The sequence below is a fragment of the Protomyctophum bolini genome, assembly GCF_963924005.1.
Source record: "Protomyctophum bolini genome assembly, chromosome: 14".
Lineage (NCBI taxonomy): Eukaryota > Metazoa > Chordata > Actinopteri > Myctophiformes > Myctophidae > Protomyctophum > Protomyctophum bolini.
The window spans coordinates 4,696,671-4,723,870 of record NC_137875.1 but is presented as its reverse complement, the minus strand read 5'-3'; the positions used below and the strand labels follow the sequence as shown (position 1 = coordinate 4,723,870).

Genomic DNA, 27,200 nt, shown 5'->3' with positions numbered 1-27,200 from the left:
TAGAAATGCCATTAAATGGGGGTCCGTATAAACGAATGCATGGGGGGTCCTTGGAATTAAACGGGTTGAGGATCACTGCTAGAGCCACTGTAGCCACAAACATCTTCTCTTATTGGAATGGGGGTCCCTGGCTCAAATGGGGGGGTCCGCGGGCTAATTAGTGTCAATTTGGGGGTCCTTGACATGAAAAGGTTTGGGAACAACAAGTGGGTAAAAGTAAAGAAGGCAACGCAAAGTTCAGATGCAGAGAGAGGGGTCGTGACGCATCTCTTTCCAATATGAACATCTTGGCGGTCTTGGTGTCACTCAGAGCTGGATTCGACCGGTTTTACCCGGTCATGTGCGCATGCGCAATCGGTGTAAACAGGAAGAACCGACTAGAACCAGAGGAAAAATTGAAAGAGGAGGAAGAAGGCACAGACCATAGAGGGGAGAAAACACCACTAACATCTACTTTCTTCACGAATTGGCGTAAATAAGAGACACCGAACCACAACTGCGCTGTGCAGCAGTCTTTCAACAATTATAATCATAATAATAATTTCTAACATACGCTTTAAAAAATCCCAGACAGTGACGCGGAATCATTCCACCTCTAATGGCCTCCTGGTGAGCCGCAGACTGGTCCGCGCGCGGGGTCGGGTGGGGCTGTGCTCTAAATCAAACAAACCCAAGGCGTTCGTTGTCAGTTCAGTTGTGCCGCTTGGGTTGGCTCGTTTTTATACATTAGGACAATAATAACAACAACAACAACGACGACGACAACAATGGTCCAGAAGGACAAGGCGCTGGTGGTGGACTCGTCATCCCAGCAGCAGCAGCAGCAGGTTGAGGTGGAGCCGAACCCGTGTTCGGTGCCGGAGGCTTGCTGCGTGGTGGAGGAGGTATTAGGATCCCCGGGCAATGGCTCCGTGGCGGAGGAGGTCCAGGAGGAGCACCCGGTGCTGGAGACCATCAACGGCCAGAGGCCCTTCATCAGTGGAGTCGTGGAAGGTAAATAAAGTCCATAGCCAGAGGCCCTTTATCAGTGGAGTCGTTGGAAGGTAAATAAAGTCCATAGCCAGTGGCGGAAGAAGAAGTACTCACATTTTGTATTGATTGATTGATTGAAATCTTTATTAACAGTTTGCAGAATTACAGTACATTTCAAGCACAAACTCAATACAAAGACTGTTAACTGTGAGTGGACGACCCAATTAAGCCTTACACTTGTTTACAACAGGGTCCACATTGTTCAATTCATCAAAACATTTAGAGACAAACAAATAGACACTTCTATGTAGTTAAGAACAGAACAGGAATTCATCATATGAATTTATATGTATTTAGGTAAAAGTATCAATACTGCAATGTAGAAATACTCTTGTGAAAAGTAACAATAAAAAAAGAAAGCACAAGGTAAACATGTATAAAAATCTGTTGTAGGTAGAAAATTTGCTGAATTGGTTATAATGTATGTATATAATATGGGGATAATAATCTGCAAAGTAGCTACTAGTAGGAAAAAGTACAATATTTGCCTTGAGATGTATAGTGGAGTGGAAGTGAACAGTACAGTAGTACAGTAGTGTATCCCGTGGATGCAGAGGTTGTTGTTATATTGCGTCCCTTAACTATAAAGTCCGTTTTGGGATGCAAAATGCACCCTATTTAGTAACAGTTTACACCCTCCTACCAAAATGTGGAACGCCCTACCAACAGTCATTAAGACATGCGAATCCCTTGACTCCTTCAAAACCGCTCTCAAAGGGCACCTACGGACGGCTGCAATTCGAAACTGGCCCCCGTAAAATCTGAATCCCACCCCACCCCCCCTTTCCCCTCACTGTATACGTTTCTTTTCCCTTTTTACCTCCTTTATGATGAAATCCTGTTCTGTTCTGTGACTATATAGAAGTGTCTATTTGTACGTCTCTAAATGTTTTGATGAATTGAACATGGTGGACCCTCTTGTAAACAAGTGTAATGCTTAATTGGGTCGTCCACTGACTCACAGTTCTTTGTATTGAGTTTGTGCTTGAAATGTACTGTAATTCGGCAAACTGTTAATACATATTTCAATCAATCAATCAAAACGCCAGGGACAGTGTCCAGTAGGACCGTTTATAGTGGTAACGGAACTGATGAATGTCAGTAGACTCTGACTGTATTGACGCTATAGGGATGTGAATTATCCATTCATGCATTAATAGTTCATTGATACATTAAGATAAAGGTTATCGATCAGCGTTTTTGTAAAACATCTGAGAATCTTAATTTCCCTCAATGTCTAACATACAAATCTACATTTAGCTGATATATACGGAAATAATACAAAAGGCATATTATATTCCTTAATCAAATATGTATTTGAGCATTGACGATACAGGGCCAGGCAATGGCATCTTTGTATGTGCGTTCCGTGCGTTAATCGATTAACTATTAACATCCCTAATTGATGCTGTTGTTTGTTTGACACAGGCTTTTACGGCCGGCCATGGACAATGGAACAAAGGAAGGAGTTATTCAGAAGGTAGGCTTTTTTCTCTGTGTTTTACCTAAACCACACACACTGCACCACAGTGACTGGTGATTTTTCAGCTTGATATTGATATTGACATTGACACCGTTTCTCACTTTTTTCTCAGGCAACAAAAATGGGGGCTAAATACATACCTTTATGCTCCTAAAGATGACTACAAACACAGAATGTTCTGGAGAGAACTGTACTCGGTCGAAGAAGCAGGTGATTATATCTCTTCGTATTAGAGAAGGCCCAAGTCAGTCGGACTCAGTAAATTTTAAGTTGTTTTAGTTTTGAAACATTTTTGAAACGGTATTTCACTGAAGTTCTCAGTAATAGCTCGTCAATAATTGATTGATCTGTTCAACTGTCTTAGAGCAACTCATGACTCTGATCACCGCTGCGAAGGAGTACGGGATAGAGTTCATCTACGCCATCTCCCCAGGACTGGACATCACCTTCTCTAATCAGAAGGAGGTGGCTACCCTCAAGAGGAAGCTTGATCAGGCAAGAAGACAGCATTTTATTTAGTTTTTTCATAATAATCTTAAAAACATGTAATAACACACATTGCAATGGCATCGGCATGTGTCCATTCTGTCCAACGCTTTTCACTAATAATTATATAATTGCCATTTAGGTTTCTCAATTTGGCTGCAAGTCATTCGCCTTGTTGTTTGACGACATCGACCACAACATGTGCCCGGCCGACAGAGAGGTGTTCAGCTCGTTTGCGCACGCCCAGGTGTCCCTCACCAATGACATCTTCCAGTACCTCGGAGGGCCACCCAACTTTCTCTTCTGTCCCACAGGTACGTCATTCCCTTGGCTGTGCATGCTTACATTACAATCTTTATAGGGATCAACCCTATAAAGATATTCAAAGCACATAACAAGGCTTTGTCCCCTCAGCCATCGCGGCATTAAACAAACTGCCCCGATAGGATGGTTCTGTACACAGTGGGGACCTCATGTTTTTTTTTGTATTGTCTTGGTGTTATGTGCTCTGTGTTGTTTCTGATGTGGGTGTTGAACAGACTGTGAAGACAAATATTCTCCGGGACAATAAAGATTATTATTATTATTATTATTTAAAAAAAAGTGCAGGGAGCTGAACTAAATACTATACCCTCAAATGTTTTGTTCTATCAAATGCAACATAATTATCTTTCCCCTGTAAAAAGAATGAAAATAAATAATAACAAACTAATCAAGCTGATAATCAAGATATCGGTGACGATATATCGGCCAATCCGATAATCTGGCGATCTTCTACATTTTTAAAACATAAAAAAAAAAAAAACTAATGTGTTCCCTTTTGCCTGAAATGCAGAGTACTGTGGGACCTTCTGCTACCCAAACGTTGCCCAGTCCCCCTACCTCCACACAGTGGGAGAGAAGCTACTGCCTGGGATCGAAGTGTTATGGACCGGTGAGTCTGATGCTGCTTCATCATCATTGCTGCTGAGCCTGACTGTATTAACCCATTTAGGCCTGACGTCGAAATTAAAAAAGAAAAACGTTTTTAAAATGTATTTTCTTTTCTGAAAAACCTCATGTTTCTGTATCAGTGGTTCTCAATATTTCATGTCAAGGACCCCAAAAATTATATGTAACTAGAATTTCGCCCCCCTTCGGGGGGCTCAATCCTAGTGTCGTTGCAGCGCAATATGGGAAGAAGGAAATTGCGGGAATTGACAGACTCCACTTCATGTTTCAGCTGTGGTTTTAAACTCGGTAGTGTGCCCTGCACACAGCGCACACTCGCAATTGCAGCTGGAGGGCGACGCGACACACACACACACACACACACACACACACACACACACACACACACACACACACACACACAGAGCGATGTGTGGATAAATCACTGAGATTTGGGAAATGTGTTCAGAAGTACAACGATTAAGCACGCACAGGCAAATGTCAGAAGCATCTGTTTCGGTTTCCAAACAGGAAGTTGTAAATGTGCTTATTAGACGGAGGCAGCGTGATGCTGGCATCTATTGTGATGCCAGCATCACCACATTTCACATAGAAATATAAGCACCCATTTACTCGCTTAGCGGAGACTGTGGGGTGGTAGAGGACATCTCCCCGGACGCGTGGGTATGTCCAGATAGTTGCCTCGCGGAGGCCTCTTTGTCCAGTGTCCATTCTGGGTCTGGAAACGGCACTTTTTTGAGTGTTGACCCCAATAGAAGGTCTGCTGGTCTGAATTTTACACCTCTCCCGCTTAGCGGAGACTGTGGGGTGGTAGAGGACATCTCCCCGGACGCGTGGGTATGTCCAGATAGTTGCCTCGCGGAGCCGTCTTTTGTCCAGTGTCCAGTCTGGGTCCGGAAACGGTAATTTATTTTGCATTGACCCCAGTAGAAGCTCTGCTGCTCTGAATTTTACACCTCTCTCGCTTAGCGGAGACTGTGGGGTGGTAGAGGACATCTCCCCGGACGCGTGGGTATGTCCAGATAGTTGCCTCGCGGAGGCCTCTTTGTCCAGTGTCCATTCTGGGTCTGGAAACGGCACTTTTTTGAGTGTTGACCCCAATAGAAGGTCTGCTGCTCTGAATTTTACACCTCTCCCGCTTAGCGGAGACTGTGGGGTGGTAGAGGACATCTCCCCGGACGCGTGGGTATGTCCAGATAGTTGCCTCGCGGAGGCCTCTTTGTCCAGTGTCCATTCTGGGTCCGGAAACGGTACATTTTTTTGCATTGACCCCAGTAGAAGCTCTGCTGCTGTGAATTTTACACCTCTCCCGCTTAGCGGAGACTGTGGGGTGGTAGAGGACATCTTCCCAAACGCGTGGGTATGTCCAGATAGTTGCCTGGCGGAGCCGTCTTTTGTCCAGTGTCCACTTTATAAAGTCCATGCACTCCAGTGAATAGCATTTATCCATTTAGATAACTTTTTTATGTTATTTAATTACTTATTTTTACACAGAAACATAATGTGTGTCTTTACAATAACTGTAATGTAATAATAATACTAATAATGTAATGTAAAAATTATTTAATTAACGAATTAAATAATCTTATTTTATTCTGAAAGCAACCGGATGTCTTAAATCTGCTAGCTGTCAGACCGGAAGTTCTAAATTTGCTCATAAGACGGAGCCTTAGACGGAGCCAACTCGCAGGCAGTGCGAGAGGCTGGTTACAGGATTCTATAGGTCAGCCGTTTTGGTGTGACACACACGGCTTCCACATTTAGCTTCATACTGGGTGAAAGTGTCCTTCCAAAAATTATTATTTCGCTCGAAATTCTTATTCACAATGACATCGAGTTGAGGTGTTTGTGTTTTAGGGTAATTGTTGCATAAGCGCTATTTCGCACTATTTCTCCCTCCCCTCCCCTGTGTCTGAAGCAGCTAGCATGGAAGCTATATGGATTATGGAAGCTTTCCCTCCGATTGCACACAACCATGCCGTTATCCACGCGTCCATCCGATTGCTTTTAATGTAAATGTCCCATCCACTGAGCAATAGCGATATAAGCGCCTTATTCATTCATTCGATTAATTTGGGTGTGGGGCTGTGCAGTGCTGTGGGCAGCCTTTCTGACGGAGGCTCGGAGCTGCTGCTGCTGACGCTGTTCGAGTCGCATGGAGCAGTATAGAGTAGGCGTGGCGCAGCATTAGAAGGGCGCAGCAAATGCACGACATTGAGGGGTAGAAACCATCCCGGTCGCGTGGTTCATCTAACGCGTGTGTCACTGTGAAGGACTGGCCCCAATAAGTGAACGTAGTTGGCGTAGTAGACGCCAACATGACGATTCTGACGTAGGCTGGTGATGTTGAGCAACAATGGCGTGGTTGACAAAAGTAATATTTATTCAGTAATTAAGACATTTCTTTCAATGAAATGTAGCCTATATGTATTCTGGGAGTGTGCCGAATTTATTTTGCATATAGAGATGTGTGGTGAAAGTGTGGTTGGGTCGGAGAAAGCTGTTGGATAAACGGCCATGTGCTTATGTACCCCTGTCTATTAGGGTAGCAGGATTATTATGATTATTATTATTAGTATTGTTATTGTGATTATTACATGGATTATTGTTGTGATGTGAGCTTGTGGCTGACTCACTATCTAGAAAATAAAAACATGGCACTTCATTTAAAATAGGTTACAGACCCCTGTTATATGCGCTTGTTTTGGGATTATTTTTAAAGACCTATTTACTTGTTTCTATGAGACATGGCAACGCCAACAGCGCAGCGAAAGGCATCCACGTCTTTCTCTTGTGAAATGCTGAGATTAGAAACGACCATAATTATTTCATTTCTCAACCTTAAAAAAAAAATAAAGACATCTCCATAATCCTTGGGAAGTGTGTGTAGCAAAAGTAGTCGGCATTGTCATGGTTGAAAGTATTCATGCAACACTGACGCTGTAAGCTGTGTGATGCTAACGCGCTAACACCGTTAGCATGGTCTGTGTTGGTCAAAGGAAAAAGGATAGATATGAAACTACTGGCCAAAGTGTCATACAAAACACAACACCTAAAATCGGAATGTGATGGTGACCTATTGAGCACAAACAGACAATCATGATTTGCTTGCTGGACCTATAATTAATTTATGTGCATTACATTTCCACCTCGCACATATAAATCAAAAGCAAGATGGATGCTAACGCGCTAACACCGTTAGCATGTTCTGTGTTGGTCGGAAAAAGGATAGATATGAAACTACTGGCCCAAATAAATGTCATAGAAAACACAATCATCATGATTTGCTTGCTGGACCTATAATTAATTTATGTGCATTACATTTCAACCTCGCACATATAAATCAAGCCACAGTGCAGTCAGAGAGTAGTTCACAGGTCACACACAGGAGCAGTGAAAGGGGGAGGGGCCTTCGGATGGCAGTGTAGAGTAGGCACGACATTGAGGGGTAGAAACCATCCCGGTCGCGTGGTTGATCTAACGCGTGTGTCACTGTGAAGGACTGGCCTTATTAAGTGAACGTAGTTGGCGTAGTAGACGCCAACATGACGATTCTGACGTAGGCTGTTGAGGTTGAGCAAGAATAGCGTGTTTCAGAAAAGTAATATTTAAACAGTAAAGAAGACATTTTTGGCGAATGCAATGTAGTCTATGTCTTTTGTGGGAGTGTGCAGGTTTTATTTTGCATAGAGAGATGTGTGGTGGAAGTGTGGCTTGGTCGGAGATAGAGCACGAATGAACGGCCAGGTGCTCATGTACCCCTGTCTATTAGGGTAGCAGGATATGCCGCTGACCCCCATCTGAAAATATGTTGTTCCAGGCAGAGAAGCAAAGATTTGAGTTTAAAACTGAAACTCTGAAAGAATATATATTCAAAGATGTGAGGAACATGAGGTCTGCTAAAATAGCAGACCTACGAGCTTGTAGATCTGCTATTTTTCAATAGCTAAATTATTATAACATAATGCTTAAAACACCAAAAGGGGTTAAATCTTCTACTCGTATGAAAGATAATGTTGGGTCGGTAGATGATGCATATTCTGTTGTGTAATTCCTTCCTACAGGTCCAAAGGTGGTGTCCAAGGACATCACGGTGGAGTCTATCGAGGAGGTGACCAAAATCATACGGAGGGCGCCGGTGATCTGGGACAATATTCACGCCAACGATTACGACCAGAAGAGACTGTTCCTGGGTCCCTATAAGGGGCGTTCCACGGAGCTCATCCCCAGACTGAAGGGGGTCCTCACCAACCCCAACTGCGAGTTCGAGACCAACTTCGTGGCCATCCACACACTGGCCACCTGGTACAAGTCCAATATGAACGGAGTGCGCAAGGACGTCGTGATGAGTGAGTATGATCAAGTGAATTGAACCACTTAAGGCTTGTAAACTTTGTCCCCTCTATAGTTGGTCGCCTCCTTTTCTCCCATCTACACCAAATCTCTTCCGCAAAAATAGGATATCTACAAGCTTGTATACATCACATATTTCCACAGAATCGCGGCGTATTGATGGGATGTCGTATTGATGGGGTGCGCATACTTTTCCGACACACCAAAGGTCCGAAGTGCGGGGACATGCGATGCAATGCGAAAATGCGATGGTCCGACATGCGCTGCTCCCGTGCTTGCGGTTATGGTTAGGTTAGGGATTGAGGTTTCGGATCAATAGTATGTCGGAACTAAAGCCTGTACCCGTATTTATAACATGCCCAGATTAGGGATGTTAGGGTTCATGACATGTGGCTAATTATATATTTTAAGTGGATAAAGTATTACTGTCCCAATAATTTGCTCACACAGATCATCTGGTATAGCAGTAAAGGTGCGCCTCTCTCTATGGCCCCTAAGTCCAATGTTAGACCTCTTAGGTCCTCTGACAAATGTCTACTGAAAATACCTGGGACTAAACTCAAAACAAAGGGTGACCGGGCAGAGTCAGTAGACTGCTTTAAGAGAATGCTAATGACACATTTATTCCGTATTTAGTTTTCCCATGTAGTTCTTACCTGACTCATTTTTACATGCCTATGTTTTGTTTGTTTAACGTGTTGATTGTTCTGTGTAACACTGTTCAGCACCTTGTGACTTTGTCTTGAAAGGTGCTTTATAAATAAAATGTGCTTACTTACTATTTCCTTACCTCTTTTTTTTCCTCTTTGCCCAGCGGATGGGGAGGACAGTACCGTGTCCATCCAGATCAAGTTGGAGAATGAGGGCAGCGATGAGGAGCTGGAGACGGACATGCACTACAGCCCTCAGCTGGCGCTGAAACTGGCCCTGACCGAGTGGCTGGGGGAGTTCCTGGTGCCTCATCAATACAATAGTAAGTCACGTTTATTTATTTTTACTTTCCATACCGCGCTGTTCCACATTTATGTGCCAGCACTTGTGGTTTATGCTGTATTCGCATAGCTTTGGCTTACGCGTAAATTATGCTTCTTGGATAGCCTACAGCTATACTTTTTTTTTAATATGCTAGGTTAGGTGATGATGCAACATCATGTTAAGGCAGGCTATGTTTTTCTTCTTTCCCAGGCCGACAGGTGGCTCTCAGCCATGCCAAGAACGCGGCCTTGGACGCGTTGTCCCAGAGCGGCGCCCCACTCTGCACCGCCACCACGGTCACCAGTGTGTTCCAACAGCCCATCATGTCCGCGGCGGTGCCGTCGCTCTGCCCCGACCCAGACAACCACCCCATGGCCAAGAGACACCCGGGAGGACAGGAGGTATGTTTACTAGTGACCCAGAGAACCACCCCATGGCCAAAAGACACCCTGGAGGACAGGAGGTATGTTTACTAGACCCAGAGAACCACCCCATGGCCAAACGACACCCGGGAGGACAGGAGGTATGTTTACTAGTGACCCAGAGAACCACCCCATGGCCAAACGACACCCGGGAGGACAGGAGGTACGTTTACTACTGTGGCTCAGGAGGTAGAGCAGGTCGTCCAATGATCCCTGGGTCGGCGGTTTGAATCCCGGCTCCTCCTCCTCCTGTTGAAGTGCCCTTGGGCAAGACACTGAACCCTACGTTGCCTCCAGTGAGTCGGTCGGTGTGAGCTCGCCACCGTCGGTGTGTGAATGTGGGAAGTGAGGACGCTGGCTTCGACTGTTCACCGCTTCACCTCCCATTGTATGAATGAATGAACCACATTGAGCACATGGAAAAGCGCTATAAAAATGCAATTCATTCATTATTAGTCCATTGTTTATTGAACTTGGACCCTCATGAGAAAAAGTTTCGTGCCAGGGACCCCCAAAAGAGAACATTTGTTCCAAAGAATAAATTTAAAAAAAGCAGATTTAGAATCTTGTGCAGAGGCACGAAGTGACACCGCTGTGAGCTTGCACATTTGCTTTAATGGCCAATGTATAAATGGATATTTATATGACCCCATGTGATCCCCGAACCCTACTTTGAGAAGCGGATGGCACAAATCACATCTCCTGATTTTGAGACGTCTGTGTGTATTCGTGTGGAAGATAAATGTTCTCCACCGTGTCCTCTCTGGGCTAGACCGAGGTGAGATAAATGTTTTCCACCGTGTCCTCTCTGGGCTAGACCGAGGTGAGATAAATGTTTTCCACCGTGTCCTCTCTGGGCTAGACCGAGGTTAGATAAATGTTCTCCACCGTGTCCTCTCTGTGCAGACCGAGGTGGAGGAGCCCATGGAGATGGTGGTGGAGAAGCAGGACGAGGCAGAGCCGGGGGCGGGCGGTGTCCAGCCCGACTCGGAGGAGAAGCTCACCATCGCTCCCACCCTGGGCGACAAGATGGCCGACGACCTGAAGCCCATGGACACGGACAAGGAGAGCCTGGCGGAGTCCAAGTCCCCAGAGGAGTGCATCCAGGAGGACTCTGCCCCCATGCAGACCGACGAGCAACTGAAACAGGTACGTTTTTTTACTGTACGTTTTGCCTGTAGGCCACGTCACAGTTTTTACCTGATCGCATGATGATCGGAGATTGGCTATTTTCATAATAATTACAAACTCAAACGTCCTTATTTGTGGCCCTAATGCAAGCATACGTCTTCCGTCCGTCCGGCTAGATGTTCGTGGCTGGTTTCCAGTTTCCTCAGGATCTGTTCGTGCCCGGCCCCGACGAGAAGCCCCTGTTCACGACGGAGCCCCTCACGCTGGACGACCTGTCGCTGCTGGCGGAGCTGTTCTACCTGCCCTACGAGCACGGGCCCAAGGCCGTGCAGATGCTGAAGGAGTTCAACTGGCTCCGGGCCAACAGCAGCAGCGTCAGTGTCAACTGCAAGGGCAAGGAACCCGAGGTATGCATGCATCCAGTGTGCATTTCTTTATTTTAACCCATTCTGACCTGAGATCAGATTCATACGAGGTTTTCCACTGGACACACACTGGTCTGATTAACCCATTCTGACCTGAGATCAGATTTAAAAAATGTCAGTCGTTCTTCGATCTTTCAAAAAATAGCAGACCTACAAGCTCGTAGCGCGCCACTCGGTGGCGCGCTATGAGCTTGTAGATCTGCTATTTTTCAATAGCTAAAGCATAACATGATGCTAACACCAAAATGCGTTCCCGGTCAGAATGGGTTAATTTCATCCCACGATTTTGTAACCCATTTTTCACCCACTGTGTCAATTATCTAATGTGATCCTGGGCTCTATACACACCCTCCGCCAACCTGGGGAGAGCAACGGACTTGAACTCATGCTTCCTTCATGCCTGAGTGTCCCAAGTTGCTCCTTTCCAGTGTGCATTCTTTACAGCGTGATGTAGCGTAGTTTTAGTCATAAAAGTCTTATTTTTTTTAATATATATTTTTAATATTTTTATAGAACTTTTACTTTTTCACATAAAAGGTGTGACATAAATGTATTCAAATTAAGTTAGTCGTATTTTAGTGATATTTAGTCATCTGAAATGCTTTAGTTTTAGTCTAAAGTGTAGTTGACTAAATATCCTAAGATTTTAGTCTACTAAACCTACAGTCGATTTAGTCGACTGAAATGTATTTTGGCGGGCCTTGATGGCGTCGTAAGGCTGCTTAGCTGCGTGCCGAAAACAGCCGATCCACAAGCTCACAACGGAACGCATCGATGTCTTTGTGAGCACAAAGAATGATTTGTCTTAGTTCTACCTGGATCTCCCAGTACTCCCCTAACATTTTTGTCTAGTGTTTATTTTTTGATATTTGAAATTGAAATTGTCAATATAATGTAGTCATAGGCTAGCTTTAGTCATAGATAGATAGATAGAGTTTTTATTAAAGTGTCCCACATCATAAGATGCCCAGCCCGCACGGGCTTACAAGACACTCACAAAATTGTACAAATAGACAGTTACTCATGGATACATCGTTCTCCAACGTAACTGCCATGCTTTCTCTATACATTTTCCAAAAACAAAAACCTCATTACTGAACAACCAATTTAACATAAAACACTCAGACATCCAAAACAGATCTGGGTTCTTAGTCATAACTTAGTTTATTATTTAGTTTTTTTCATCAGTGAAAAAAGGTACTGGTAGACAACAATTCAGTAGTATGCAAAACCTGACCTTCGATCTGCAATTTTTTTGTATTTATTTAAAAAAAGAATTGCCAATGTGTTTGCCTATAATGACAATATATGGGGACAGGTTGAAACTGAAAGTGGTTAACATCCAGCTGCTACTAAACAAAATGGTGGAGGTGTACTTCCTATACAGCCCATTGGGTGGTGCATTTTGCTCTAACGAGGCATCCATGGTAGTTTGTAATTACAGCAAGCATGCGATTATAAAACCATCTGTGATGGACGAAGCCTTGGGCTGGAAGAGAAGGTCACCAGGTGGTCCCCAACCTTCTTAAAAGTGTTTAGACCCTTAAGCACAACACTCTCCAGTTGGCCAGATCACTGCCCCTCACATCCAGGCTTCCAGCTATTATCCTTTCTTTTGTGCCAAAACGTTCACAACTTTGGGCTGCATTTTAATTGGTCAGAGGTGTATCATTTACACTCTGTGGGAAATGTCAAATGTGTTGCTGATGTGGAAGCTTGCATTTTACTTAATGATTTTTTTATTATTATTATTAAGCGAATTATTCACATCAAAAAGACCTTTACTCTGGTGTATTTGAGTCAAGAAGTATTACTTAGTTATGTCAAAAAGTCCCCTGAAATTACAGATGTATACACTATACAGTATGCCCGGGTGAATAAGACAATTTTGATGTAAGCAAGGGGCAAAGTTGTCTGTGTGAAGGGATTGTTTTGTGCTCATGTTGTTACACGTCATACTTTGTCGCGTGCTGTGTCGCCACAAAAATGTCTCCAGACGAGAATGCAGGTTGACTATTTTCCCGACCGGCTCAACAATAATTCCACCACTTTTTGTTGTCTCTTGGCTGCAGGTAGAGGAGTGGCAGTCGAGGGCTAAGCAATTTGAAAAATAGCAGATCTACAAGCTTGTAGGTCTGCTATTTTAGAAAAATCGTGAAAATCTTTGAATATATATTCTTTCAGAGTGAACGTTTTTAACTCAAATCTTTGCTTCTGGGGGAGTCTCTGGAACAACATATGTTCCGATGGGAGTCGGCAGCCAAATACATATATTTTTGGGGGTCCTTGATATGAAACTGACATAGAAACATGGGGTTTAATTCCACCACTTTTTGTTGTCTCTTGTCCCCAGGTAGAGGAGTGGCAGGCGAGGGCGAAGCAGTTTGAGGACATGTGCTGCAACGTGTTCCAGGTGTTCACCCGCCTGTCCAACTCCGCCAACCGCACCATCCTGTACGACCTCTACACCTACATCTGGGACATCAAGAGCATCATTTCTATGGTCAAGTCTTTTGTCCAGTGGCTAGGTATGTATGACAGGGGATGCCATGCCAACCACTGACTGAACCCCACAAAGTAGATGCAAACAAACAAAAAAAGTAGCCTGACCAAATCCAGCAACACAAGTATCGTATCGACCCTATTTTTGGATAAGCTTGCTAAAATGCACAGAAAAGCATTCGATGACCAATTTGCGAGCGATCACGTTGTGGCTGCAAGGAATTTCTCTTCCTGGCTAGTGCTTCATAGTTTAGTCATGCACATTGCACACATATATAATCGTAGACATATGCTGCACAATCTGCATAACAGATGGTAGTGCTTGTTGTTTGACTGCATTCCCCACCTGTACATCAGGTGAGCACTTAAGCAGCCTCTAACAGCCTCTCTCTAGTTTGAGCTAATCACCTTTCAACCAACTCGGCCACAACACACATGGCATCGTAGTAGTTTTGATTCTATGTATTGCTCTCGTGTGCTTTTCCTACACAATTGTGTGTCATGGTTTTAACGTGTTCCGACTGAATGCCGCTTGCACTGCTAGGACTGACCGTACGCTATAAGCCACGACAAGCTTCTCCATTTTTGGGTTGTACCAGAACTAGATGTTCTGTGGTGACTTGTGTCCAGCTGGGTCACTGCTGCTTGCTGTGTGTCCAGTATAACAACACTGTTGCATTCCCCCACCCAGACACACTTGCTTCCATCTCTTATCTCTTATCTGTGGGGATGGGCACTGGGGGAAAAATCCCCCTATCTCCCTCCCCTACCTCCCCCATGCCCTAGCGCGCACGCGAGCTTGGACAGCAAGGTGACTGGGGGAAGGCCATTCTGGTGCACGACATCTCCGAACGGATCTGAGAACATTTTGGAACATGAAGGACACGGCTCCTTCCCGTTCAGCTGTGTTTGCACACAGGTGAACCCATATTGAGCTAATTGCACTGTATCTCAGCAGCATCCTCTCTGAGTAAGAGGACCCAAATGCATAGAAACCCTCTGAATGATTTTCTCAAACTGTATCGAGGTTGACTCAATTATTTCGTATAAAACAGGCCTAATCTATTAGCATCTCTTTCTCTCTCCTTCTCTCCCATACCTTTGCCTTCTCTCTCTCTCTCTCTCTCTCTCTCTCTCTCTATTTCTCTCTCTCACACACACTCACAAAATGCAACGGGAGCACCATGATACAACTTGAATGTCATTCAGTAGTCTCGATGACTCCACCTTAACGGAGTGTTGCTTTAGTTTGAAGGGAGTGTAAAGGCACCAGCATGGCCCTGTAACCCAGTTTCATTCACAGGTTTCTGTCCTGTCCGGCTATAAAGTGCTGGTACAGCTGAGGACTAACCTGCCGTACACAGCAGGCAGCATGCCCACACTGGCAAAACCCCACACATCAGTCAAAAAGCAATACCTCTGGTATGCAAAAATATGACTGGCTCTCACCAGCAACAAGGGAAGCAGAGCTCACAGTTGTGTCTTTTTGTAGATATTTAATCTCTCCGAAAATGACATTTTCCTGTCGTCATTTGAACCTGTGCTAGTATTAGCATAGCATGTTACCTTTTATGCCTTTATTTGGATGCTGTGCAGCTGGCAGTCAGTCACTACCTCCCTGGTTTTTGTGCTGAGAATACTTACTAATAATGATTTTCTACTGTTTTCTCCCTTCACTATGTACAGATGGAAGGAATCCACACAGTATACACACGTTTCTACTGCTTTTGGATCGACAGTGGCCGATTAGTTTTGCACAGTGCAGATCAATGTCATCTGATTGTTGTTCATGTTTCGATCAGGTTTTTTTTGTTTGTTTTTCCTTTTTAAGTCAGAGTGGTCAATTCATATATAAAAAGATTAGTAAAGTAAAGGAAGCAGCCCCCGGATGAAGTCACATTTTGCGCAGCGATTTTAGCTCAGTAATATTAAGTGTTAACTCCTAAATCTCTCTCTCTGGCAGCTCTTCTCTAACTTGTTTTTTGTTTCTACCAGTAGGCTGATAGAGATGGTTCAGACCAGCCCTTTGGTGCACCTACTCAAGGGAATTCACTCACACCCGACTTTAGAAATGTGATCCTGGGATTAGTTTCACTGCACAGTCAGTAAACAAACGGCCATCTTTAGTATTGATGGCTGAGTTATTTGGGGGTCAATACTGTTGCATTGCTACGCTGACCAAGTCCAGGTCTTTATTACAGACTTGGTTGCTAATTTGGGTTAAAAAAAAAAAAAAAGACCTGTCGTCCCTATTCTGGGGTGAACGTTTGACGAAAATGGCTGATGCGTTTGTGACTAAGTTTGTAATTTAGCCATTATATTGTCAGTGAAGAGATTTGGTACGGATTCAAAGCAAGTCTTGACTTCCTCCTCGTGGGTGCACCACCTGTGTGCTGTATTGGGCCATCTCTTCAGAGGTCAGAGGTCAGGGTTCAGAGGTTTGATGTGTGTTTTTTTTGGTGTTTTCCGGCACCCTGCGCGCTGCATTTGTCTGGTCACATGACAGCCCACATAGAAGACAGACAGAGACATGGCTCCTCTTGCTGTCAAGAATCATGATAAGCCGCTTGTTGTGAAGCTTATTGAGCTTTTAAATAAGCTTTTAAATGGATAGCGGGGGGAAAAAGCATGTGTGTAGTCATTGAAGACATGCCCCCGGCCCTCACGGATGTGCTGCTACTGTGCATTTAATTCCTGGTCTGTCTAAGTCTTTGAATAGTAAGTTGAGATGTCCCCCATGTTATGAGGTTGGGCTGTTCATTCCTCCTTTATATCTCTCTCCTCCTGGCTTAGATAACTCATGCTCCCCCAGTCATGTGACGAGGCAGATAAGATGTGACTTCAGACGAGGTGCAGAGATCAGATCAGATCAGATCAGAGAGGGGGTGATGGCAGCTGAAGCTTACTGTTGAATTAGGTGCAGTTACATATTTCTGTTTGGCTTATCATGACATGGGAATTATTCTGGACTCTGTATGTAGGCTTTATTTTTAACCTATTCTGGGCGGGAACCCCTCTTGGTGTCTTAAGCATTACGTTTTTAACTCAGATCTTTGCTTCTGAGGGGTTCCTGGAACAACATATTTTGAGATGGGAGTCGGCGGCCAAATACATATAATTCTGGGGCTCCTTGACATGAAATAGTTTGAGAACCACTGACACAGAAACATACGTTTTTCAGTAAACTGTCAGGATTTAGAAGACATTTAGTAGAATCTAGTGTCATGTCTAAATGGGTTAAAGCCACTTGCCCAGTTTTGCTGGATTACAATGCCATGCGTATGCTTTCCTTTACCGATGGAATAGCATCCGATCTTTGTGTCGTGGGCCTTTGCTAGAAGGAAATAATAGCCAGGTCTTTCTTAGGGCCGTGTTTGTTATATTTTCATTTGACCGAGTTTGGGGAATACAAATCACAGAGGCACAGTTTTGCTTTTAACGATGATCATTATGACGAGTCCGTCCGTAAATTGGACCATGTCAAACAATTGGAGACGTAAGCTTTAGTTGCTTGAGCCCCATTTAACCAGAAAGCTTTTTTTAAATATAATTTGACTCTTCCAAACCACGTCCTTTCTTTTTTTTTTTCTCTCTTTAGTTTTTACATTTACATATTTCTTTGGATAATGCTAGAGATACCTCTGTGACCCCTGCCCCCCCTCCCCCTCCTCCTCCCACCCCATTTGACCATCCCTTTCATGTTGTGTCCGAGAAGCCCCCATCCTGTGGTAACGATGTCCGCTTGGCTCTGCTCCTAACAGGGTGTCGTAGTCAGTCCTCAGCACAGTTCCTTAGTCGAGACCAAGAGCCCTGGGCCTTTAGGGGAGGTCTAGCTGGAGAGTTCCAGGTATCCAAATGCACTGAATCTACAGCAATCAAATGGAAAAAAGAGTGTTATGAGTAAATGAAGACAATGCTAAATGCGTGCGCAGGTATGAGAGGGGTTTGGTCTGTCTAAGGTGAGCTGAGTAGATTATTTTCCAAATGGGGGTTTCAGAGATGGGGTCCAAAGAGGCCAGCTGTTTGACATGATGGCACTTCCTAATGAAAACCAACAAAAATAAATAAATGAAGACATGTTTTCAGCAACTGCCCAAAGGAGATGCTGCTTTTCCCTAGCGCACGCAGTTGCAAAGCGAGCATGGCTAGGTTTTTATTTTCATGACATCTCATTTCTTTGCAGGAAAAGCACAGCGCAAAAAAATTGTAACCCCCACCACCCACTTTCACCCTTTGCACGCACACATGCATCGCAGCGCCAGCGTGTTCGCCTGCGGAAAACTCTACGAGCAAACGCGCTTGTCCTACAAGCCTACAAGTCAAACCTCCATTCTGGGGAGTGTAATGACACTCATAGGGGCAGTTAATTAGTAGTCTATTCAATTACTTACATCAGCTAAATGACAACTTTCATCTTGGGCTTTTGCTCCTGGAGTTTTCAATTCTCTTCCTGCGCAAGCATCATTACTTTTCTCAACAGGAGGTTCCCGCGCAGCGAAAACTTTGCGATGCCTTTTAGAAGAGGGAAAAGGAGCATCTCCTTTAGCCAGTCAAAACCTTGCTCAGACCAAAACGCTGCTTTTATTTAGTTTGAAACAAATATTAATTTTTACGTGTTTTTGCTTGTTGCTTGTTTATCAGTCAGAAAAAGGTGTCATGTTATGTTTGCTGCTGTTGTCCCACTGTCAGATCAAACAAGAGATGTGAGTATTTTAGAAGTTCTGTCTTTTATAGAACTTTATTTTTTTTTAACGGCACATGTTTGTGCATCGTGCTCTTTTTGATCTGATGGTGGCTCAGCGGCAGCAAACGGACCATGAGGCGGTCAGCCATGGCCAAGCGAGAACTAGTGACCGATGAACTGAACCCGTTTGTTTTGGTGTTCCACAGCGATTGTTGCCAATAGAATCGGCAAACGATCTTTTCTTCCAGCCTCCACCTTCAATGCCAACCTCCAAAGTCTATTCCTTAAGGCCATACTATCCCAAAGATAAGGTGAGAATTTGTTTCATTAACGTTTTTAAATGGAGAAAAATATTGCAGATCTATTCTGCCACACATTATGACCCAATAGGTCAGAACGTGTGGCAGAATAGATCTGCAATATTTGTCGTATTTATCATATTAAACCTATTTATCATGTTAAAATGTTTATAGGTTTAAACTGGTTGTGTATGTATGTTGTCTTTATCCAAGAGACAGTCGCAGTTACTGGGCGCATCAATGGATGCAGTCTATTCATAGTATTAGAAAGGTTTATTGGTGTAATGCATGGTTTTTCTCAAAAGGCAAATGTATATGCATGTTCACCTGTTTCAAGATACAAGGCCCCCAAACGGTTACTGTATAAACCACTGTAATGGACAGGGACTTGCACACATAGATGGGGGCTTCCCTACCCGTCAACAACAAACAACTGCCCTCTCCAGACCACGAATGTAGCATTTACTACATGGTGAAAGAGATGCAAATGCCCTCCTCTTCTTTCCAAGTCATATACCGGAAGGCAGCATTCAGGAGAATTGTTCTTTTTTCCTCCGAAGTCTCCTGAACTAATTTGTTTTTCGAAATCCATGCGATATACACCGCATCTCCAGTAGATAAAGAGTGCAGGGTTGCGCCCCGAAAACAGCTATTTTTGCTATTTTGGGTCAAAAGTGCCCTCTCATGGGATGTCAGCCCCTGCCTCTCTAACTCTGCATGTGCCTGGTGGTAATGGATGTATTTTTGCTTGAATTGCGTTAGTGTAACTAAGTGTGAAGTTCTAGTAAGAGTTGAGTATTCCCATCAGAACTGGCCTAGTTTATGCAGCAAATGCTTTGAGGTTAATCTACCATGGCCGTAATGCTTAACCAATAAACTGAGTGTGCTGCACTTAAAAGTCAGCTTTGCACTGCCTTTCAGCACTAGCTCTTGATCAGGCCTCGTCGTGGGTGAGCTAAATTACCTTTGAAAATGTACAGGTTTTAAGAGTGCTTTAACCCATTCTGACCGGGAACCCATTTTGGTGTTAGCATCATGTTATGCTTTAGCTATTGAAAAATAGCAGATCTACAAGCTCATAGCGCGCCACCGAGTGGCGCGCTACGAGCTTGTAGGTCTGCTATTTTTTGAAAAATCGAAGAACGATTTTTAGAATCTGATCTCAGGTCAGAATGGGTTAATCAGACCAGTGTGTGTCGAGTGGAAACCTCGTATGAATCTGATCTCAGGTCAGAATGGGTTAAATCATGTCCGCCTACCCCAGATTGAAATATGATTTCCCCCGCGGCGCACAAGGACCAGAATCTGCTGAGCTAATAAACGAAGCCCATTTTGGGCAGATGATGAATTAAATTACGTTTTTGAGCTTCGTGCAGTACCACGTGTCAACCATTAGGTGTCCTACCTGACCACAGGATCTTAATGTCTTTATAAACTACCCCTTTCTGAAGCAATTTGAGAATTGTATTCACAAAATAAGTTGTGGATTTAAGGCCAGGTTATAATATCTGCATGCGTTGAATTGGATCACAACCTCATGCGTGTTGTGTGTTTGTGTTTGTGTGTGTGTGTGTGTGTGTCTAGGGTGCAATCTATAAAATCTGCAAAGAGATGTACTCTGAAGGAATGGAGGGGGATATTGTTCCTTTCCCTGAGCAGGACCCCGACCTCATAGGAGACCGGTATGTTTTGATCAACCGAGAAGTGCCCTTGATATGCTACAAAGTGTGTGTGTGTGTGTGACAGTTTTCTGAAAAACCTCATATTTCTATGTCAGTGGTTCTCAATATTTCATGTCAAGGACCCCCAAAAATTATATGTAATCCGCTGCCGACCCCCATCTGAAAATATGTTGTTGTTCCCCCCCCCCCCCAGAAGCAAAGATTTGAGTTAAAAACGTTGGCTCTGAAAGTATATATATTCAAGGATTTGCACTGCATTTTCACGATTTTCACTGCTGTGTCTTCACAGCTTGGTAGGAGGCTTCCTGACTCTGAGTCCAGACTACGGCTTCGTGTTGGAGGACGATGAGAGGATCTGCGGCTACGCCCTGGGCACCGTGGACGTCAAGCCCTTCATCAAGAAGTGCAAGTTGAGCTGGATCCCCTTCATGCAGGAGAAGTACCTGAAACCCGACAGTGAGAAGGACCTCTCCGAGGCTGACGTAGGCGGCTCACCTTCCCCTTTTTATGTTCTGTAAATCTTGTGACGCGATGTTGTGTGTTTTGTGTTTTATCCACGTATATCCCTAATATACTGTGTTGTACGAACGAATAGTGAAAATAATAGCCAATCTACAAGCTCACCGACGGGAAGTATTCCCTCATTTGTTTCGCTCTGTCAGTCCTTACCGTGCATACTGTCAGTCGCTCTGTCAGTCCTTACCGTGTGTACTGTCAGTCGCTCTGTCAGTCCTTACGGTGCATACTGTCAGTCGCTCTGTCAGTCCTTACCGTGCATACTGTCAGTCGCTCTGTCAGTCCTTACCGTGCATACTGTCAGTCGCTCTGTCAGTCCTTACCGTGCATACTGTCAGTCGCTCTGTCAGTCCTTACCGTGCATACTGTCAGTCGCTCTGTCAGTCCTTAGTACCGTGCATACTGTCAGTCGCTCGGTCAGTCCTCTGCTAAATGCCTACATTGTAGAATGACGTGCCAAAAATTGTGACACCAGCCAAGTTGAACGTGGTTAAATGGCGTGTTTTGTCTCTACTTGCAGAAAATGATGCTGAGCTTCCATGAAGAGGTGGAGGAAGGCCTCCCGGAGTCCTTCCTCTCCAACTTCCCGTCTCTCATCAAGGTCGACATCCACACCAAGGTCACCGACCCCAGCGTGGCCAAGAGCATGATGGCATGCCTTCTGTCCTCGCTCAAGGCAAACGGTAGGTGATTCTATAGAAGGATTCTATAGAACGCCATGGTCTCAATTGTGACAAAAAGCTCCTTCATTTCATAATCGTGCACCACTAGTAAAACATATTTCTGTCCTTATTTCTGTTCCCCTTCTGTGTCATTTAAACCCCCAGGTTCCGGCGGCGCGTTCTGCGAAGTGCGTTTCAACGATAAAAGGATGTTGGACTTCTATAATAAACTTGGATGCTTCGAGGTGGCCAAGATGGAGGGCTTCCCCAAAGACATCATCATTATGGGACGCACCCTCTAAAACACAGAACAGTTACCAAGACAATGGCTCTGCGTGGTGGAGAGAGAGAGAAACAAGCCTCTATAGGGGCTTTTCAAAGACGTGTCTGCTACCTTCATCAGACAAACTTTTGAGTTTTATATTTGATAACCATCTGGGCCCGACAGCGCCCAGACAATCTGTTTTTAGATAGTGGATAAGAAGCACAGCGGCTGTACAGATTTTCTGGTACCGTTCCTACTCCGTTACATCATCATGTGGCTCCATTTGAATTCCTTCTAGAAGAATCCAAACGGTCAAAGAGGGCCACGATGACGTCGTCCGCGATCTCGGGGCGGCTAGGTCGGTTGATTCGAGACGGGATTGAGTTTCCTCGTCCCAAGAAGAAGGCAGGAGGTCAAGCGTTATGGCTGAGTTACACTTAGATGTACAAAGAAACAGCTGATCTTGTAGATCTGTTTTTTCTTTTTCTTTCCCCCCCCCCCCGAAGTATAAATCATGCGTTTTATATATTTTATTCAGGTAGCTGCTACATATGTATGGTTCCCATAAGATAATGCAGAGTCTCTGTCTTCTGAAATAGACAGAGGTGAAAACAAAATGAGTCGTTGTCTCCTTGGAGAAATAATGCATCTGGAGATGGAGGTATAGGTGACCATTGTGTAGGGTAGGCTGTGAGGTGATACCTGGAACGGCAGGCCTTGGATTTTGTCACAGTGTTCAACTGATTCATGCCGCGGTATAACTGGCATTTATATGCCAACAGATGTCTACTCCTGCATATGCAAGGTGGAAATTATGGCTTTGAGAGCCCTCAGTAATTGATCTCTACCAATGGAAAAAGCTTACATCTAATTGACTCAAACTCATCTCCACGGTCTTGCTCTAGAGAGGGAGAAACTTCCATTGGTTAATGCACAGGATTTTCAGAACCAGACCTTTTCAGTGCTTTGCTTTTTCTTTTTTAAGCCACGTGTTTTCAAACCTTTTTCCTAGTGTCCCTTTTGAACTCTCGCCTTTCAGTTAATTTCTTTTAACTTTTATTTTTTACTTCAGTTTTACGCCGCAGAGGCCAGTGAGTTTAGACATGGATTTTATTTCGAACCCGTGTCAGTCAGACTCGGCTAAAACTTGGTGACATGCGTTGGCCTTTGCCAGGCATGGCAAAGTGATGGCAAAAGGTTTCAGATATGTCATACTTGTTTTTTTTCTCACTCATAATTGTTCTTTAACTGGGTATGTTTTAAGCATCACGCACAGCCATCGGTATGCCTAGCTAGCTATGCTTAATTTATACTCCTTCGCACGACTGTGTCGCTCTCAGTTTTTTATTTTATTTTAATTATTTTATTTTGATATCCAAATAACATTTCCATTCGTTTAGGCCCTCATGACAGTTTGTAGCTAACCAAAACAAGACCTGGCCTGGGGCATTCAGCACAAAAAAAACAACCTTCAATGTAGACAAACATTGTGTAGGGGAGTTTGAGGAATTTGATAGATAAAATGTATGCTTTATTTATACTCTTATCGTAAGATGTCATCACACTATTTTCAGCACGCGACACCATCGTACCACAGAGTCTACATGAGGCTTAAATACCACAGCCATGACAGCCGATGGGAGTTTGAACGCTCATAATAACCACTAACCCACGCCCCCCCCTGAAAACAGTGGCTGATCTGGCTGCGTTCAAGAGATTGCAGTGGCCTGTTAAACTGTGGCAGACCGATCTGCTCGGCACGGTCAGCGGTGATCGACGGTCACCTTCTTGTTTAATTGCATTCCTTCCTGCACTGTTTTATTGTGGCATTGCAACACTCTTGAATGCATGTTCTCTCCAGTGAAAGCCTTGGGGCCCTGGGTGGGTGGGCAGTCAGTGCACTTGTTTTTGAAGATTAGTGGTTCTGAAAAAGTGGGAGTCCAGGGACAAGTCCAGGGACTTGGATTTTCGGCGGTGAGGTGACCATTGCTCCGGGGGTGAGGTGACCACCGGAGCGGTGGTTTGGATGTTGCCAATGTTGTGGTTTGGATGAGTGGTGGTGAGTTAAAAACGGAGAAGGTCTGGTGGTTTGCTCTTCACCGCGGCTCAGTGACGTCATGTTGTAGTAGCGGTGGTCACCTCACCTCACCACCGAAAATCCAGACTATGAAACCCCCCCGGGGGGTGGGTTCCAAACGGACCCTTACAGGTCTGACTGTAACTATACTCTTAAGATTTATGGGGGTCCTTGAAATTAAGATGAAGTTTGAGAACCACTGTTGTAGAAGATTATGGAATCCTGTCACCAAAGTGACTGAATACCACACCACCACCACCACCATACTACTCGTCCATACTAAAAGAGTAGGGGGTTTGGAACAAATATTTCTAGGCCTTTTTTTTCGTATCTTTGTCTTGAATGTTTTATACTCTTGATGTGTTTCATTTCTTTTTTTTTTTGTAAATCTACTGTACCGAGTTAAAAATGGAAGAAAGAAAAAAAAAGAACGCACTTTGAACCATAAAAGAAGTGTTCTCTAGTTGCTTATTTTTGACGGATCAGCAGTTTTCTTTTTCCTCATGCTCTTCACTTCAGTAGATGCCTGCCAATGTGACGTTTTGTTTTTGATACTGTTGTACATTCATTCATGATGTGCATGTATGTATGAGGTTGTATTGGATCTGCTGTGGCAGAGGCCATTTGAATAACCTCGTCTTATGATACATGAGGGAGGGGAGGGAGGGGGTAGCATGCCGCCCATACTCTGGGCATAATTCTCTGCAATGTAGACAGTTGGGGCTGGCCCGTATGACTTCAAATCAATATCACGATTATTTCAATTTTTTTGTCTTGATTGCGGTTAATGGACGAGTATACGAAATAAGCAGGTTTCCAAGGGTCCATGTAGATTGACGATATTCACCACCCACCACTGTACAACAAAGTATAATACAGTGTTAAGTGGTTAATAAAAACTAATCGATTCACTCGAGACGATAAGTTTTGTTTGTCAATTTGTTGTGTCAAAATCAAAATGCTTCTCGAGAATTAACCTTCATGAGCAAGATATTGATGCTTATTCGAACTTCTAGATATCGGTTTTGATATATTTTTGGTAAATTGCCTATAGCCCAGTTAATGACAACGCATCTGTTGAATAATATTTGGTCTTCAGCTGTGGCAATCTCTATAGTGGGGTCTAGGGAACCCACAGGGTTCCTTGGCTTGAAGGGGTTCTAAATGTTCTTACAGCCAGGTCTAAGGGCCGATTCATACTCTTATTTTACCGCTGTTTCGGCGCTGTAGTGCCGAAATGATTTCGGCTCGTCAGAAATTTTCAGTAGCACCGAAGAGCCGACTTTAGGACGGTACCCCGCCCCCCCGAACCTCAAATGACGTCAAATTGTAGGCTCTACAGCGCCGAACCGACTTTTATTCGGCTCTAAAATAGGAGTATGAATCGGCCCTAACTCTTGAGAGTGTGTACAGGTGGAACCATGGGGTCCATTTGGTTCCATTTGGCATTTGTTATTATGGAGGTACTTTTTGAGAACCGCATTCTGTTCATTCAGCTCCAAATGCCCTGCTCAGCCGTCATAGCCTGGCTGTCAAAAAGGAGGTTGTCTGTCAAAGTCCCATTAATGATTTATTTTAGTTATCGAGATGGATATTTCACACTTAATTGTTTTAAAATGGTTCACTTTGCAGTTGTGTCTTATTGAGGCAAGTCCTTTCATCTTGGCCACGTTCGTTAAGTGTGACGAGCATAGCCTGGAAATTGAAAGAGCTTAGAAGATTGTACATTTTATTTTGGACTATACCTTAATTGTTTAAGAAAACCTGGGTTGAAGTGGAGGGGGGGGGGGGGGGGGGGCTTCATAAACGTTACAATTTATGTAAGATTTGTATGTAAGATAAGATTCATAACTAATAAACCATTAAGTGTTTCTTCCTTTTCGTTGGTAGCTGTTGCTTATATTATAAACACAACTTAATTCTCATACATCATGCACGGTCACGTGATCCCGGAAGCGCTCGTGCGCACAGCTGCGCTCTTACTGGGAGCCTGATTAGGTACAGCCGGTACATTGTTTTGAACGAGAGCGCCGCGGATATCGGCAATTTTAGGTATGTATGCAAAATGACAACTGTTTTAAAGTATTGTACAGTGACAACTAAAGTCTCTGTAATGTTTATGTTGTACTATAACTACAAAACGCTCTAAAATAAAGGGATTTAAGACCATTAAAAGCCGGGCTGTTGCCGCCTTTCACTCATTCAGTCAGTGTAGCCGAGTCGATAATGTCGAACGTTCTTATTTTAATCATAACACCAATTTTAATACATAATGTCAAGTCTAGTTTTCGTCATACTCTAATATCATTATGTAGGCCTACGACAATAATTTACTATGCCACTATAGCACTAGTCCTCTAGTAGTCTAGTACTTTCTCAAATGTGTTATTTAAATGGACCTTGGTTCCATTCGACCACTCAGAGTTACGTATTTTTTTCTTTGCAAATAAAACATTTGAGAAAGTAGGCCTACTAGACTAGGCCTACATTGGACTATAGTGTCATTAGGACACTCAGAGTTACAGACCGATTATGGTCATTCAGGGATATCCATTTTGTTTAATATTTCAGGTAATATTATTGTCCACTCATTTTGTATGTCGTGGCCAAAAATGGAGTGTTGACAAAAATGTTCTCTACGAGCCAACACGGCAATGAACCCTAGCTATTGGTTGTAGGATCTAGGACATTGTTATAATGTAGAATTGAGTAGAATTGACTTTCTACTTTTTCTACTTTCAGATGCCTCTTTCAGAGAACACCATATAAGGTTTGTATCAGAATATCAATTCAAGATGACAAATACTACCACCACCAGTGTATAACAGCAATGGGAAATTGTACACACAATATTGTGAGCTGTCAGTTAATGACCAGCAGCCAATTTATGACCTATCATGACTTTATTGTATTCACAGTTTTATAATGTTGATATTAAATGATAGAATAAGCTAATTGAATGATACAATGATAGGGCTTGAGTGATTTTAAACCAGTTAGACAAATGTCACTATATATACACACACATATATATATATATATATATATATATATATATATATATATAATCATTGATATGTTGCCAACTTTTCCAAGGCCCTCAGTCCTTGTGTTATGTTTACTACTACTACTACAACACTGTGTCATAAGTTCAAGTTAAGACCTGATTTACTGCATTTACTGCCATGCTGCCACCAAGTAGCGCGCTACGAGCTTGTAGGTCTGCTATTTTTGAAAAATCTGGACTTAGAAGAT

At 43.7% G+C, this 27,200-nt stretch overlaps 1 protein-coding gene across 1 annotated transcript; it reads left to right on the top strand.

Annotated features, from left to right (window-relative positions):
* Positions 1-395: 395 nt before the first annotated feature.
* On the top strand, positions 396-24,861 carry oga (O-GlcNAcase). The gene is made up of 18 exons (XM_080782452.1): positions 396-993; positions 2,461-2,512; positions 2,628-2,725; positions 2,880-3,010; positions 3,144-3,315; positions 3,837-3,935; positions 8,017-8,301; positions 9,120-9,278; positions 9,491-9,681; positions 10,609-10,851; positions 11,010-11,240; positions 13,612-13,786; positions 17,522-17,607; positions 18,651-18,755; positions 20,328-20,425; positions 20,715-20,907; positions 21,462-21,624; positions 21,769-24,861. Exons 1-18 carry the CDS (start codon positions 768-770, stop codon positions 21,903-21,905), a joined length of 2,844 nt encoding a protein of 947 aa, XP_080638578.1. The 5' UTR covers positions 396-767; the 3' UTR covers positions 21,906-24,861.
* Positions 24,862-27,200: the final 2,339 nt, after the last annotated feature.